The sequence below is a fragment of the Mytilus californianus genome, unplaced genomic scaffold, assembly GCF_021869535.1.
Source record: "Mytilus californianus isolate M0D057914Y unplaced genomic scaffold, xbMytCali1.0.p SCAF_1, whole genome shotgun sequence".
NCBI lineage: Eukaryota > Metazoa > Mollusca > Bivalvia > Mytilida > Mytilidae > Mytilus > Mytilus californianus.
The window spans coordinates 142,020,810-142,035,832 of record NW_026262581.1 but is presented as its reverse complement, the minus strand read 5'-3'; the positions used below and the strand labels follow the sequence as shown (position 1 = coordinate 142,035,832).

Sequence of the window (15,023 nt, the reverse complement as noted above, 5' to 3'; positions counted from 1 at the left end):
TTTGAAGAATGATAATAAAAGTACAAGCTTATTCCCTTGATAGCCTTGGAATGAGGATAAAAGTACAAACCTATTCCTTTGAGAGCCTTGAAATGATGATAAAAATACAAACTTATTCCCTTGAGAGCCTTGGAATGAGGATAAAAGTACAAATGTATTCCCTTGAGAGCCTTGGAATGAGGATAAAAGTACAAACTTATTCCCTTGAAAGCCTTGGAATGATGATAAAAAAAACCTTGAGAGCCTTGGAACGAGGATAAAAAGAACAAGCTTACTTTCTTGAAAGCCTTGGAATGATGATAAAAATACAAACTTATTCCCTTGAAGGCCTTGGAATAATGATTAAGTACAAACTTAATCTCTTGAGAGCCTTGGAATGATAATAAATGTACAAACTTATTCCTTTGAGAATCTTGGAATGTGAATAAACGTACAAACTTTTCCCTTGAGAGCCTTGAAATGAGGATAAAAGTACAAACTTGTCCCCTTGAAAGCCTTGGAATGATAATAAAAGTACAAACTTATTCCCTTGAGAGTCTTGGAATGGGGATAAACGTACAAACTTTTCCCTTGAGAGCCTTGGAATGAGGATAAACGTATAAACTTTTCCCTTGAGAGCCTTGGAATGAGGATAAAAGTACAAACTTATTCCCTTGAAAGCCTTGGAATGATGATAAAAGTACAAACTTATTCCCGTGAGAGCCTTGGAATAATGATAAACGTACAAACTTATTCCCTTGAGAGTCTTGGAATGAGGATAAAAGTACAAACTTATTCCCTTGAGAGCCTTGGAATGATGATAAAAGTACAAACTTATTCCCTTGAGAGTCTTGGAATGAGGATAAAAGTACAAACTTATTTTCTTGAGAGCCTTGGAATGAGGATAAAAGTACAAACTTATTCCCTTGAGAGCCTTGGAATAATGATTAAGTACAAACTCATTCTCTTGAGAGCCTTGGAATGATGATAAACAAACAAACTTATTCCCTTGAGAGTCTTGGAATGAGGATAAAAGTACAAACTTATTCCCTTAAAAGCCTTGGAATGATTATAAAAGTACAAACTTATTCCCTTGAGAGTCTTGGAATGAGGATAAACGTACAAACTTTTCCCTTGAGAGCCTTGGAATGAGGATAAAAGTACAAACTTATTCCCTTGAAAGCCTTGGAATGATTATAAAAGTACAAACTTATTCCCTTGAGAGTCTTGGAATGAGGATAAACGTACAAACTTTTCCCTTGAGAGCCTTGGAATGAGGATAAAAGTACAAACTTATTCCCATGAAAGCCTTGGAATGATTATAAAAGTACAAAATTATTCCCTTGAGAGCCTTGGAATGATGATAAAGTACATACTCATTCTCTTGAAAGCTTTGGAATGATGATAAACGTACAAACTTATTCCCTTGAGAGTCTTGGAATGATTATAAAAGTACAAACTTATTCCCTTGAGAGTCTTGGAATGAGGATAAACGTACAAACTTTTCCCTTGAGAGCCTTGGAATGAGGATAAACGTATAAAGTTTTCCCTTGAGAGCCTTGGAATGAGGATAAAAGTACAAACTTATTCCCTTGAAAGCCTTGGAATGATGATAAAAGTACAAACTTATTCCCGTGAGAGCCTTGGAATAATGATAAACATACAAACTTATTCCCTTGAGAGTCTTGGAATGATGATAAAAGTACAAACTTATTCCCTTGAGAGCCTTGGAATAATGATTAAGTACAAACTTATTCCCTTGAGAGTCTTGGAATGAGGATAAACGTACAAACTTTTCCCTTGAGAGCCTTGGAATGAGGATAAACGTATAAACTTTTCCCTTGAGAGCCTTGGAATGAGGATAAAAGTACAAACTTATTACTTTGAAAGCCTTGGAAAGATGATAAAAGTACAAACTTATTCCCTTGAGAGCCTTGGAATAATGATAAACATACAAACTTATTCCCTTGAGAGCCTTGGAATGATTATAAAAGTACAAACTTATTCCCTTGAAAGCCTTGGAATGATTATAAAAGTACAAACTTATTCCCTTGAGAGTCTTAGAATGAGGATAAACGTACAAACTTTTCCCTTGAGGGCCTTGGAATGAGGATAAAAGTACAAACTTATTCCCATTAAAGCCTTGGAATGATTATAAAAGTACAAAATTATTCCCTTGAGAGCCTTGGAATGATGATAAAGTACATACTCATTCTCTTGAGAGCCTTGGAATGATGATAAACGTACAAACTTATTCCCTTGAGAGTCTTGGAATGACGATAAAAGTACAAACTTATTCCTTTGAAAGCCTTGGAATGATTATAAAAGAACAAACTTATTCCCTTGAGAGTCTTGGAATGAGGATAAACTTACAAACTTTTCCCTTGAGAGCCTTGGAATGAGGATAAAGGTACAAACTTATTCCCTTGAAAGCCTTGGAATGAGGATAAAAGTACAAACTTATTCCCTTGAGAGTCTTGGAATGAGGATAAACATACAAACTTATTCCATTGAAAGCCTTGGAATGATGATAAAAGTACAAACTTATTCCATTGAAAGCCTTGGAATGATTATAAAAGTGCAAAATTATTCCCTTGAGAGCCTTGGAAAGATGATAAAAGTACAAACTTATTCCCTTGAGAGCAATGGAATGAGGATAAAAGTACAAACTTATTCCCTTGAGAGCATTGGAATGATGATAAAAGTACAAACTTATTCTCTTGAGAGCATTGGAATAATGATAAAAGTACAAACTTATTCTCTTGAGAGCCTTGGAATAATGATAAAAGTACAAACTTATTCCCTTTAGAGCCTTGGAATGATGATAAAAGTACAAACTTATTATCTTGATAGCCTTGAAAACATGATAAAGTACAAACTTATTCCCTTAAGAGCCTTGGAATAATGATAAAAGTACAAAATATTCTCTTGAAAGCCTTGAAAACTTGATGAAGTACAAACTTATTCTCTCAAGAGCCTTGGAATGATGATTAAGTACATACTTATTCCCTTAGGAGCCTTGGAATGCTTCCACTGGATGTGTGGGTCATAAAGTTGGCTTTAAATTAATCCAATTTAATTTTCATATGAGACAGCAATGTTGTCCAAAAAAAAGAACAGAGTTCCAATGTCCCCCTTGTTGCACATATTCTATCTATCCAAGGTACCAGGGCACTAACTAAAAAAAGCACTTGTTAGAGAAATGAAAGCTTCATGGCAAATGCAATACTATTTCCATAATAATAAATATTTCCAAGGGGCATAACTCATTAAAAATATTTGATCAGACCTTATTTTCAAAAGTGTCAAAGACATTATTGCTTATATAAAGCTATGATATAAGTTTCAGAAAATTCTGGCAAGAATTGTACACATTAAAGCGCTAACAATGCAATTTTCCAAATAATTAATGTTTCCAAGGGGCATAATGCTTTTAAAAATAATTGATCAGCACTGATTTTCGAACTCATCCAAAACTTTATTGATATAAACATATGATATATGTTTCATAAAAATCTAGCAAGAATTGAACAAATGAGAGCGCTAACGATGCAATTTTTCATATAATTGATATTTCCAAGGGGTATAACTCTTTAAAAAATAATTGATTGGGACTGATCTAAGAACTCCAAGACATTGCTGATATAAATTTCATAAAAATCTGGCAAGAATTGAACAAATGAGAGCCCTAACGATGCAATTTTCCATATATTTAATGTTTCCAAGGGGCATTACTCTTATAAAAATAATTGATCAAGTGATTTTCGAACTTGTCCAAGACTTGGCTGATATAAACCTATGATATAAATTTCATAAAAAATCTGACACTAATTGTACATGTGAGAGCTCTAACAAGACTGGACAGATGGATGCACAGAGGATGGACAGGCGCCCAGTATTTCTATGTCCCCTACAACGCGTTGCGCAGGGGAACAAAAAGATTGTTTTAAAAGTACAATTCTATATGTGTTAACTGAGCTGAGATAATGAGGTTAAGGAAAACTGACATTTCCAAAATGGACACCTCAGACAATAAGGCATCTATATATTAATTAGTATAATATCATATAATATCTCATTACATAAATATTCTGTATGTTAACATATATATATATAAGTATATACACACACTGAGAATTGCCAACAGAATATACATATATATAAGTATACACCAAGAGATGTCAAGATAATATGTGTAATAAATATTAATTGGAGGCAGTGTCTCAAATCTATACTTACATCTCAGAACTGAATTTTAGAAACAAAATAAGATTTTACAATGTACTAAATAATTATCAGTAGAGCAAGAACCAAAAGAACAAGAAGAACCATGCAACATTCTCTATGTACCTGTCCCAAATGAGGAGCCAGTAGTACAGTGGTTTTTGTTGGTTCATGTCTGTCATATTTGTATTTTATAAATTATTTTGTTATAAATTAGCTCATTAGTTCTCTTGCTGGAATTCTTTAATATTTTTCATGTTGGGAACTTTAATAGCCCACTATATGGTTTGTTTTTTTCTCATTCTTGAAGGCTGTACGGTTGTCAATAGTTAATAACTAGCACTCCATCTTAACTCTGGTGGATAATTATCTCATTGGCAATCATACCACACCTGTACTATAAGAAGAATAAGAAATACTCCTGCAACGTAACGTAAATCACTTGTATAATTTGTCACAGGAGAGACTATCACTTGTATGATATATCAAAGGGGAGACTATCACTTGTATGATTTGTCAAAGGAGAGACTATCACTTGTATGATTTGTCAAAGGAGAGACTATCACTTGTATAATTTGTCAAAGGAGAGACTATCACTTGTATGATTTGTCGAGTGAGAGACTATCACTTGTATGATTTGTCAAAAGAGAGACTATAACTTGTATGATTTGTAAAAGGAGAGACTATCACTTGTATGATTTGTCCAAGGAGAGACTATCACTTGTAAGATTTGTGGAAGGAGAGACTATCACTTGTATGATTTGTCGAAAGAGAGACTATCACTTGTATGATTTGTCAAAGAAGAGACTATCATTTGTATGATTTGTCAAAGGAGAGACTATCTTTTGTATGATTTGTGGAAGGAGAGACTATCACTTGCATGATTTGAGGAAGGAAAGACTATCACTTGTATGATTTGTCAAAGGAGAGACTATCACTTGTATGACTTGTCAAAGGAGAGACTATCATTTGCATAATTTGTCAAAGGAGAGACTATCACTTGTATGATTTGTGGAAGGAGAGACTATCACTTGTATGATTTGTCAAAGGAGAGACTATCACTTGTATAATTTGTTAAAGGAGAGACTATCACTTGTATGATTTGTCAAAGGAGAGACTATCTTTGTATGATTTGTCAAAGGAGAGACTATAACTTGTATGATTTGTCAAAGGAGAGACTATCACTTGTATGATTTGTCAAAGGAGAGACTATCACTTGTAAGATTTGTAGAAGGAGAGACTATCACTTGTATGATTTGTCAAAAGAGAGACTAAACCTTGTATGATTTGTGAAAGAAGAGACTATCATTTGTATGATTTGTCAAAGGAGAGACTATCTTTTGTATGATTTGTGGAAGGAGAGACTATCACTTGCATGATTTGAGGAAGGAGAGACTATCACTTGTATGATTTGTCAAAGGAGAGACTATCACTTGTATGATTCGTCAAAGGAGAGACTATCACTTGTATGATTTGTGGAAGTTGAATGATTTGTGGAAGGAGAGACAATCACTTGTATGATTTGTCAAAGTAGAGACTATCACTTGTATGATTTGTGGAAGGAGAGACTATCACTTGTATGATTTGTCAAAGGAGAGACTATCACTTGTATGAGTTGTGGAAGGAGAGACTATCACTTGTATGATTTGTCGAAGGAGTGACTATCATTTGTATGATTTGTCAAAGGAGAGACAATCACTTGTATGATTCGTCAAAGGAGAGACTATCACTTGTATGATTCGTCAAAGGAGAGACTATCACTTGTATGATTTGTTGAAGGAGAGACTATCATTTGTATGATTTGTCAAAGGAGACACTATCATTAGTATGATTTGATGGAGAGACTATTGTATGTATGATTTGTGGAAGGAGAGACTATCACTTGTATGATTTGTCGAAAGAGAGACTATCACTTGTATGATTTGTCAAAGAAGAGACTATCATTTGTATGATTTGTCAAAGGAGAGACTATCTTTTGTATGATTTGTGGAAGGAGAGACTATCACTTGCATGATTTGAGGAAGGAGAGACTATCACTTGTATGATTTGTCAAAGGAGAGACTATCACTTGTATGACTTGTCAAAGGAGAGACTATCATTTGCATAATTTGTCAAAGGAGAGACAATCACTTGTATGATTTGTCAAAGGAGAGACTATCACTTGTATGATTTGTCAAAGGAGAGACTATCACTTGTATGATTCGTCAAAGGAGAGACTATCACTTGTATGATTCGTCAAAGGAGAGACTATCACTTGTATGATTTGTTGAAGGAGAGACTATCACTTGTATGATTTGTCAAAGGAGACACTATCATTAGTATGATTTGTTGGAGAGACTATTGTATGTATGATTTGTGGAAGGAGAGACTATCATTTGTATGATTTGTCAAAGGAGATTTGTATGATTTGTCCAAGGAGAGACTATCACTTGTATGGATTTTCAAAGGAGAGACTATCACTTTTATGATTTGTCAAAGGAGACACTATCATTGGTATGATTTGTTGGAGAGACTATTGTTTGTATGATTTGTGGAAGGAGAGACTATCTTTTGTATGATTTGTCAAAGGAGATTTGTATGATTTGTCCAAGGAGAGACTATCACTTGTCTGGTTTTTCAAAGGAAAGACTATCATTTGTATGATTTGTCCGAGGAGAGACTATCACTTATCTGGTTTTTCAAAGGAGAGACTATCATTTGTATGATTTGTCAAAGGAGACACTATCACTTGTATGATTTGTCAAAGGAGAGACTATCACATGTATGATTTGTCAAAGGAGACACTATCACTTGTATGATTTGTGGAAGGAGAGTCTATCACTTGTATGATTTGTCTAAGGAGAGGCTATCACTTGTATGATTTGTCAAATTAGACACTATCACTAGTATGATTTGTCAAAGGAGAGACTATCACTTGTATGATTTGTCAAAGGAGAGACTATTGTTTGTATGATTTGTGGAAGGAGAGACTATCTTTTGTATGATTTGTCAAAGAAGAGACTTTCACTTGTATGATTTGTCAAAGGAGACACTATCACTTGTATGATTTGTCAAAGGAGAGACTATGACTTGTATGATTTGTCAAAGGAGAGACTATCACTTGTATGATTTGTAGAAGGAGAGACTATCACTTGTATGAATTGTCAAATGAGACACTATCACTAATATGATTTGTCAAAGGAGAGACTATCACTTGTATGATTTGTCAAAGGAGACACTATCACTTGTATGATCTTTTGAAGGAGAGACTATCATTTGTATGATTTGTTGAAGGAGAGACTATAACTTGTATGATTTGTTGAAGGAGAGACTATCACTTGTATGATTTGTCTAAGGAGAAACTATCACTTGTATGATTTGTTAAAGGAGACACTATCACTTGTATGCTTTGTCAAAGGAGACACTATCACTTGTATGATTTGTCGAAAGAGACACTATCATTTGTATGATTTGTTGAAGGAGAGACTATCACTTGTATGATTTGTTGGAGAGACTATCATTGGTATGATTTGTCGAAGGTGAGACTATCACTTGTATGATTCGTCAAAGGAGAGACTATCACTTGTATGATTTGTTGAAGGAGAGACTATCATTTGTATGATTTGTCAAAGGAGACACTATCATTAGTATGATTTGATGGAGAGACTATTGTATGTATGATTTGTGGAAGGAGAGACTATCACTTGTATGATTTGTCGAAAGAGAGACTATCACTTGTATGATTTGTCAAAGAAGAGACTATCATTTGTATGATTTGTCAAAGGAGAGACTATCTTTTGTATGATTTGTGGAAGGAGAGACTATCACTTGCATGATTTGAGGAAGGAGAGACTATCACTTGTATGATTTGTCAAAGGAGAGACTATCACTTGTATGACTTGTCAAAGGAGAGACTATCATTTGCATAATTTGTCAAAGGAGAGACAATCACTTGTATGATTTGTCAAAGGAGAGACTATCACTTGTATGATTTGTCAAAGGAGAGACTATCACTTGTATGATTCGTCAAAGGAGAGACTATCACTTGTATGATTCGTCAAAGGAGAGACTATCACTTGTATGATTTGTTGAAGGAGAGACTATCACTTGTATGATTTGTCAAAGGAGACACTATCATTAGTATGATTTGTTGGAGAGACTATTGTATGTATGATTTGTGGAAGGAGAGACTATCATTTGTATGATTTGTCAAAGGAGATTTGTATGATTTGTCCAAGGAGAGACTATCACTTGTATTGATTTTCAAAGGAGAGACTATCACTTTTATGATTTGTCAAAGGAGACACTATCATTGGTATGATTTGTTGGAGAGACTATTGTTTGTATGATTTGTGGAAGGAGAGACTATCTTTTGTATGATTTGTCAAAGGAGATTTGTATGATTTGTCCAAGGAGAGACTATCACTTGTCTGGTTTTTCAAAGGAAAGACTATCATTTGTATGATTTGTCAGAGGAGAGACTATCACTTATCTGGTTTTTCAAAGGAGAGACTATCATTTGTATGATTTGTCAAAGGAGACACTATCACTTGTATGATTTGTCAAAGGAGAGACTATCACATGTATGATTTGTCAAAGGAGACACTATCACTTGTATGATTTGTGGAAGGAGAGTCTATCACTTGTATGATTTGTCTAAGGAGAGGCTATCACTTGTATGATTTGTCAAATTAGACACTATCACTAGTATGATTTGTCAAAGGAGAGACTATCACTTGTATGATTTGTCAAAGGAGAGACTATTGTTTGTATGATTTGTGGAAGGAGAGACTATCTTTTGTATGATTTGTCAAAGAAGAGACTTTCACTTGTATGATTTGTCAAAGGAGACACTATCACTTGTATGATTTGTCAAAGGAGAGACTATGACTTGTATGATTTGTCAAAGGAGAGACTATCACTTGTATGATTTGTAGAAGGAGAGACTATCACTTGTATGAATTGTCAAATGAGACACTATCACTAATATGATTTGTCAAAGGAGAGACTATCACTTGTATGATTTGTCAAAGGAGACACTATCACTTGTATGATCTTTTGAAGGAGAGACTATCATTTGTATGATTTGTTGAAGGAGAGACTATCACTTGTATGATTTGTTGAAGGAGAGACTATCACTTGTATGATTTGTCTAAGGAGAAACTATCACTTGTATGATTTGTTAAAGGAGACACTATCACTTGTATGCTTTGTCAAAGGAGACACTATCACTTGTATGATTTGTCGAAAGAGACACTATCATTTGTATGATTTGTTGAAGGAGAGACTATCACTTGTATGATTTGTTGGAGAGACTATCATTGGTATGATTTGTCGAAGGTGAGACTATCTTTTGTATGATTTATCGAAGGAGATTTGTATTATTTGTCCAAGGAGAGACTATCACTTGTATGATTTGTCTAAGGAGAGACTATCACTTGTATGATTTGTCAAAGGAGACACTATCACTAGTATATTTGTCAAAGTAGAGACTATCACTTGTATGATTTGTCAAAGGAGAGACTATCACTTGTATGATTTGTCAAAGGAAACACTATACATTTATTTCCCATGCTGGAGGGAGATATTAAGATTTGTTCACCCAAGAATATTCATATTTCATGAGGGCTCTGCCCGAGGGAAATATGATTTTTCGAGGGTGAGCAAATCTTCATATCTCCCGAGGCAAAGGGAAATGAATGTTTTATTCCACTGCCTATGCTTTATTTACTATCAATACATGAAATATTATTTTGCATAGATTTTTTTTCTTATCCGCTTGTTTTTGTAAGTCAAACTAAACATGAAATACCCATTTATAAACAGTAAGGATCAAAATTTAATTATAAGTCTTTGTTTTATCGTCTAAAATAAATTTGAACATGATAATGTTTTTTGCTATCGCATAAGAATAAGAAGTTCAAAACGTTATGTACATTAACGGAGCGTAACATCGCACAAAAGAGAGACTATAACTTGTATGATTTGTTGATGGAGAGAATATCACTTGTATGATTTGTGGAAGGAGAGACTATCTTTTGTATGATTTGTAGAAGGAGATTGGTATGACAATTTTCTGTACTGCTTACCTGTTTGGTCTGTTGGCTCTATTGAAAGCAAACTCTGGAAGGTAGTGTGGGGCTTCTTTTCTTCTTGTCTCTATAATCTAAAAGTACATATAAAGGATAACAGGGAGTACCAAAAACCTAAAGATATAAACCCTTACACTTTTATAAGGCAATATGTTATCACAGACTTTATGTGCTTTCTTGTTTCTGTTCAAAGTTGGTGCTTAAAGACTTTTTATTGCATTTATCAATCATTAAGTTAATGACCAAATAAATTAAACTAAATTTGCACTCCAACAACAATTAAACAAATTTTATTTGACCAAAGTGTTGGAGTCCAAAACTTGATACTGTGAACAGGGAAATTTCCGCAGCAGTTTTATTTTTCGTTCTTTTCCCAAAAGGAGTTAATATGCGAAAATAAAATGACAGTGAATATTTCAAAGAAAACGCAACACATAGATAAAGACCATTGATGACCTTTTATCAATAGGATATGTAAATGACCAACTTAAAACATTGTTTTACTGACGACAAAACATTCCTGTAAATGAAAGTCATTGTTTAAAATCAAAACTTTACCTCATGATAGTCACATGTAAGACATCTCAAGCAAGTGGACATTAAGGATATTGCTAGATAAACAACTATCATTACTGTTATGTAAATGACAACCGTCAATCAGTAAAAGTGTTATGTACTGGCTGTTTCTGTATTGGCCCTGTTATAGATTCTCAAACAGCTGTATAGGCCCTCGACTCTTCAAGTCTTTGGTTCAAATCTAACCTCAAATCTATAACTGGGCCTATACAGAAACAGCCAGTTAATAACACTATATTACTATTACTTACTTCTGAGATATACTGACAGACTGGTTGTTCACAAATGCCTGGTTAAGTAAAGGTTAGCTGTTAACAATACCTTCTTCTGAGATATACTGACATACTGGTTGTTCACATAACAACTGACTGGCTAAATAAAGGTTAGCTGTTAACAAAACTTACTTCTGAGATATACTGACATACTGGTAGTTCACATAACAACTGACTGGCTAGGTTAAGTTAGCTGTTAACAATACCTACTTCTGAGATATACTGACAGACTGGTGTTAACATAACAACTGACTGGCTAGGTTAAAATTAGCTATTAACAAAACTTACTTCTGAGATATACTGACAGACTGGTAGTTGACATAACAACTGACTGGCTAGGTTAAGGTTAGCTGTTAACAATACCTACTTCTGAGATATACTGACAGACTGGTTTCCACATAACAACTGACTGGCTAGGTTAAGGTTAGCTGTTAACAATAATTACTTCTGAGATATACTGACAAACTGGATGTTCACATAACAACTGACAGGCTAGGTTAAGGTTAGCTGTTAACAATACTTACTTCTGAGATAAACTGACAGGCTGGTTGTTCACATAACAAGTGACTGGCTAGGTTAAGGTTAGCTGTTAACAATACTTACTTCTGAGATATGCTGATAACCTGGTTGTTCAAATATTAACTGACTGGCTTGGTTAAGGTTAGCTGTTAACAATACTTACTTCTGAGATATACTGACAGACTGGTTGTTCAAATAACAACTGACTGGCTTGGTTAAGGTTAGCTGTTAAGAATACTAACTTCTGAGATATAATGACAGACTGGTAGTTCACATAACAACTGACTGGCTAGGTTAAGGTTAGCTGTTAACAATACTTCCTTATGAGATATACTGACAACCTGGTTGTTCACATAACAACTAACTGGCTAGGTTAAGGTTAACTGTTAACAATACTTACTTCTGAGATATACTGACAGACTGGTTGTTCACAACTGACTTGCTAGGTTAAGGTTAGCTGTTAACAATATTTATTTCTGAGATATACTGACAGACTGGTTGTTCACATAACAACTGACTGGCTAGGTTAAGGTTAACTGTTAACAATACTTACTTCTGAGATATACTGACAGACTGGTTGTTCACAATTGACTTGCTAGGTTAAGGTTAGCTGTTAACAATATTTATTTCTGAGATATACTGACAGACTGGTTGTTCACATAACTACTGACTGGCTAGGTTAAGGTTAGCTGTTAACAATACTTACTTCTGAGATATACTGACATACTGGTAGTTCACATAACAACTGACTGGCTAGGTTAAGGTTAGCTGTTAACAATACTTACTTCTAAGATATACTGACAGACTGGTTGTTCACAACTGACTTGCTAGGTTAAGGTTAGCTGTTAACAATATTTATTTCTGAGATATACTGACAGACAGCTGGTTGTTCAGGCTAGGTTAAGGTTAGCTGTTAACAATACTTACTTCTGGAACATACTGACAGACTGGTTGTTCACATAACAACTGACTGGCTAGGTTAAGGTTAGCTGTTAACAATACTTACTTCTGAGATATACTGACAGACTGGTTGTTCACAACTGACTTGCTAGGTTAAGGTTAGCTGTTAACAATATTTATTTCTGAGATATACTGACAAACTGTTTGTTCACATAACTACTGACTGGCTAGGTTAAGGTTAGCTGTTAACAATACTTACTTCTGAGATATACTGACAGACTGGTTGTTCACAACTTACTGGCTAGGTTAAGGTTAGATGTTAACAATATTTATTTCTGCGATATACTGACAACCTGGTTGTTCACATAACAACTGACTGGCTTGGTTAAGGTTATTTGTTAACAATACTAACTTATGAGATATACTGACAGACTGGTTGTTCACATAACAACTGACTGGCTTAGTTAGGATTAGCTGTTAACACTACCTTCTTCTGAGATATACTGACAACCTTGTTGTTCAAATAACAACTTACTGGCTTGGTTAAGGTTAGCTGTTAACAATACTTACTTCTGAGATATACTGACAGACTGGTTGTTCAAATAGCAACTGACTGGCTTGGTTAAGGTTAGCTGTTATCAATACTTACTTATGAGATATACTGACAGACTGGTAGTTCACATAACAACTGACTGGCTAAGTTAAGGTTAGCTGTTAACAATACTTACTTCTGAGATATACTGACAGACTGGTTGTTTACATAACAATTTACTAGCTAGGTTAAGGTTAGCTGTTAACAATACTTACTTCTGAGATGAACTGACAGACTGGTTGTTCACATAACAACTGACTGGCTAGGTTAAGGTTAGCTGTTAACAATACTTACTTCTGAGATAAACTGACAGACTGGTTGTTCACAACTGACTTGCTAGGTTAAGGTTAGCTGTTAACAATATTTATTTCTGAGATATACTGACAGACTGGTTGTTCACATAACTACTGACTGGCTAGGTTAAGGTTAGCTGTTAACAATACTTACTTCTGAGATATACTGACATACTGGTAGTTCACATAACAACTGACTGGCTAGGTTAAGGTTAGCTGTTAACAATACTTACTTCTGAGATATACTGACAGACTGGTTGTTCACAATTGACTTGCTAGGTTAAGGTTAGCTGTTAACAATATTTATTTCTGAGATATACTGACAGACTGGTTGTTCACATAACTACTGACTGGCTAGGTTAAGGTTAGCTGTTAACAATACTTACTTCTGAGATATACTGACATACTGGTTGTTCACATAACTACTGACAGGCTAGGTTAAGGTTAGCTGTTAACAATACTTACTTCTGAGATATACTGACAGACTGGTTGTTCACAACTTACTGGCTAGGTTAAGGTTAGATGTTAACAATACTTATTTCTGAGATATACTGACAGACAGCTGGTTGTTCAGGCTAGGTTAAGGTTAGCTGTTAACAATACTTACTTCTGGAACATACTGACAGACTGGTTGTTCACATAACAACTGACTGGCTAGGTTAAGGTTAGCTGTTAACAATACTTACTTCTGAGATATACTGACAGACTGGTTGTTCACAACTTACTGGCTAGGTTAAGGTTAGATGTTAACAATATTTATTTCTGAGATATACTGACAGACTGGTTGTTCAAGCTAGGTTAAGGTTAGCTGTTAACAATACTTACTTCTGAGACATACTGACAGACTGGTTGTTCACATAACAACTGACTGGCTAGGTTAAGGTAAGCAGCTACCATACCATGGACAGCACATTTATGTGTTAGGGGTAAAGATGAATTAGTCATTGCTAATTGCTGGAAAAAAATATCAATATTATTCTTTAACATTGTATAAAATAAGTTTTATCAAATATGATTTAATATTCTATTCATGAATTATGCTTGATATTTTAATGTTGGTACCATATGAAAAATATTTCTCATGCAGCCATCTGAATTTGCTATCAGTATTTCAACAATGGTACATTTCTTAAAAACAAATTTTATTTACATGTACACATGTGACAGTTTAGGTGGGTAGATTGCTATAGAATTACATGTTAAATGGCATCAATAATGATTATTTTCATTTCCCAGCTCATCAGTTATAACTTCTACATTATTAAATACTGTAAATGAATCAATTATAGAATTTATTTAATTCCCTTGATTTATTGTCAAAACATCAAACAGACAGTCATTTTACCAGATATGGGTTAAGCTAGAGAATTCCTAAGAAGTAGTGGATTCAGAAACGATTAACAACTTGAGACTAACCCGGCACATATATTATCTTTAACAAATCCACTACTTCTTGTAAATTCTCTAATACAGAATACCTGTAAAATGAAATTCTAATGAAATCTTTATGTAGCAACTCTTTCCATTGGCTAAAATTTACAGAGCTCCAGTAGATAAGCTGCGTCTTTGCCTGATCATGCAATAAAAACAATTGAAA

The 15,023-nt window shown here is 34.4% G+C and overlaps 1 protein-coding gene across 1 annotated transcript in view; it reads right to left on the bottom strand.

Annotated features, from left to right (window-relative positions):
- Positions 1-15,023, bottom strand: part of LOC127737692 (protein EFR3 homolog A-like) — a 116,398-nt gene that overhangs the window by 22,022 nt on the left and 79,353 nt on the right. Inside the window, exons 15-16 of the mRNA XM_052248551.1 lie at positions 14,252-14,380; positions 10,272-10,348 (exon numbers count right to left, since the gene is read on the bottom strand). Coding sequence (XP_052104511.1) covers positions 10,272-10,348; positions 14,252-14,380 — 206 coding nt within the window. The remainder of the gene's footprint in view (positions 1-10,271; positions 10,349-14,251; positions 14,381-15,023) is intronic.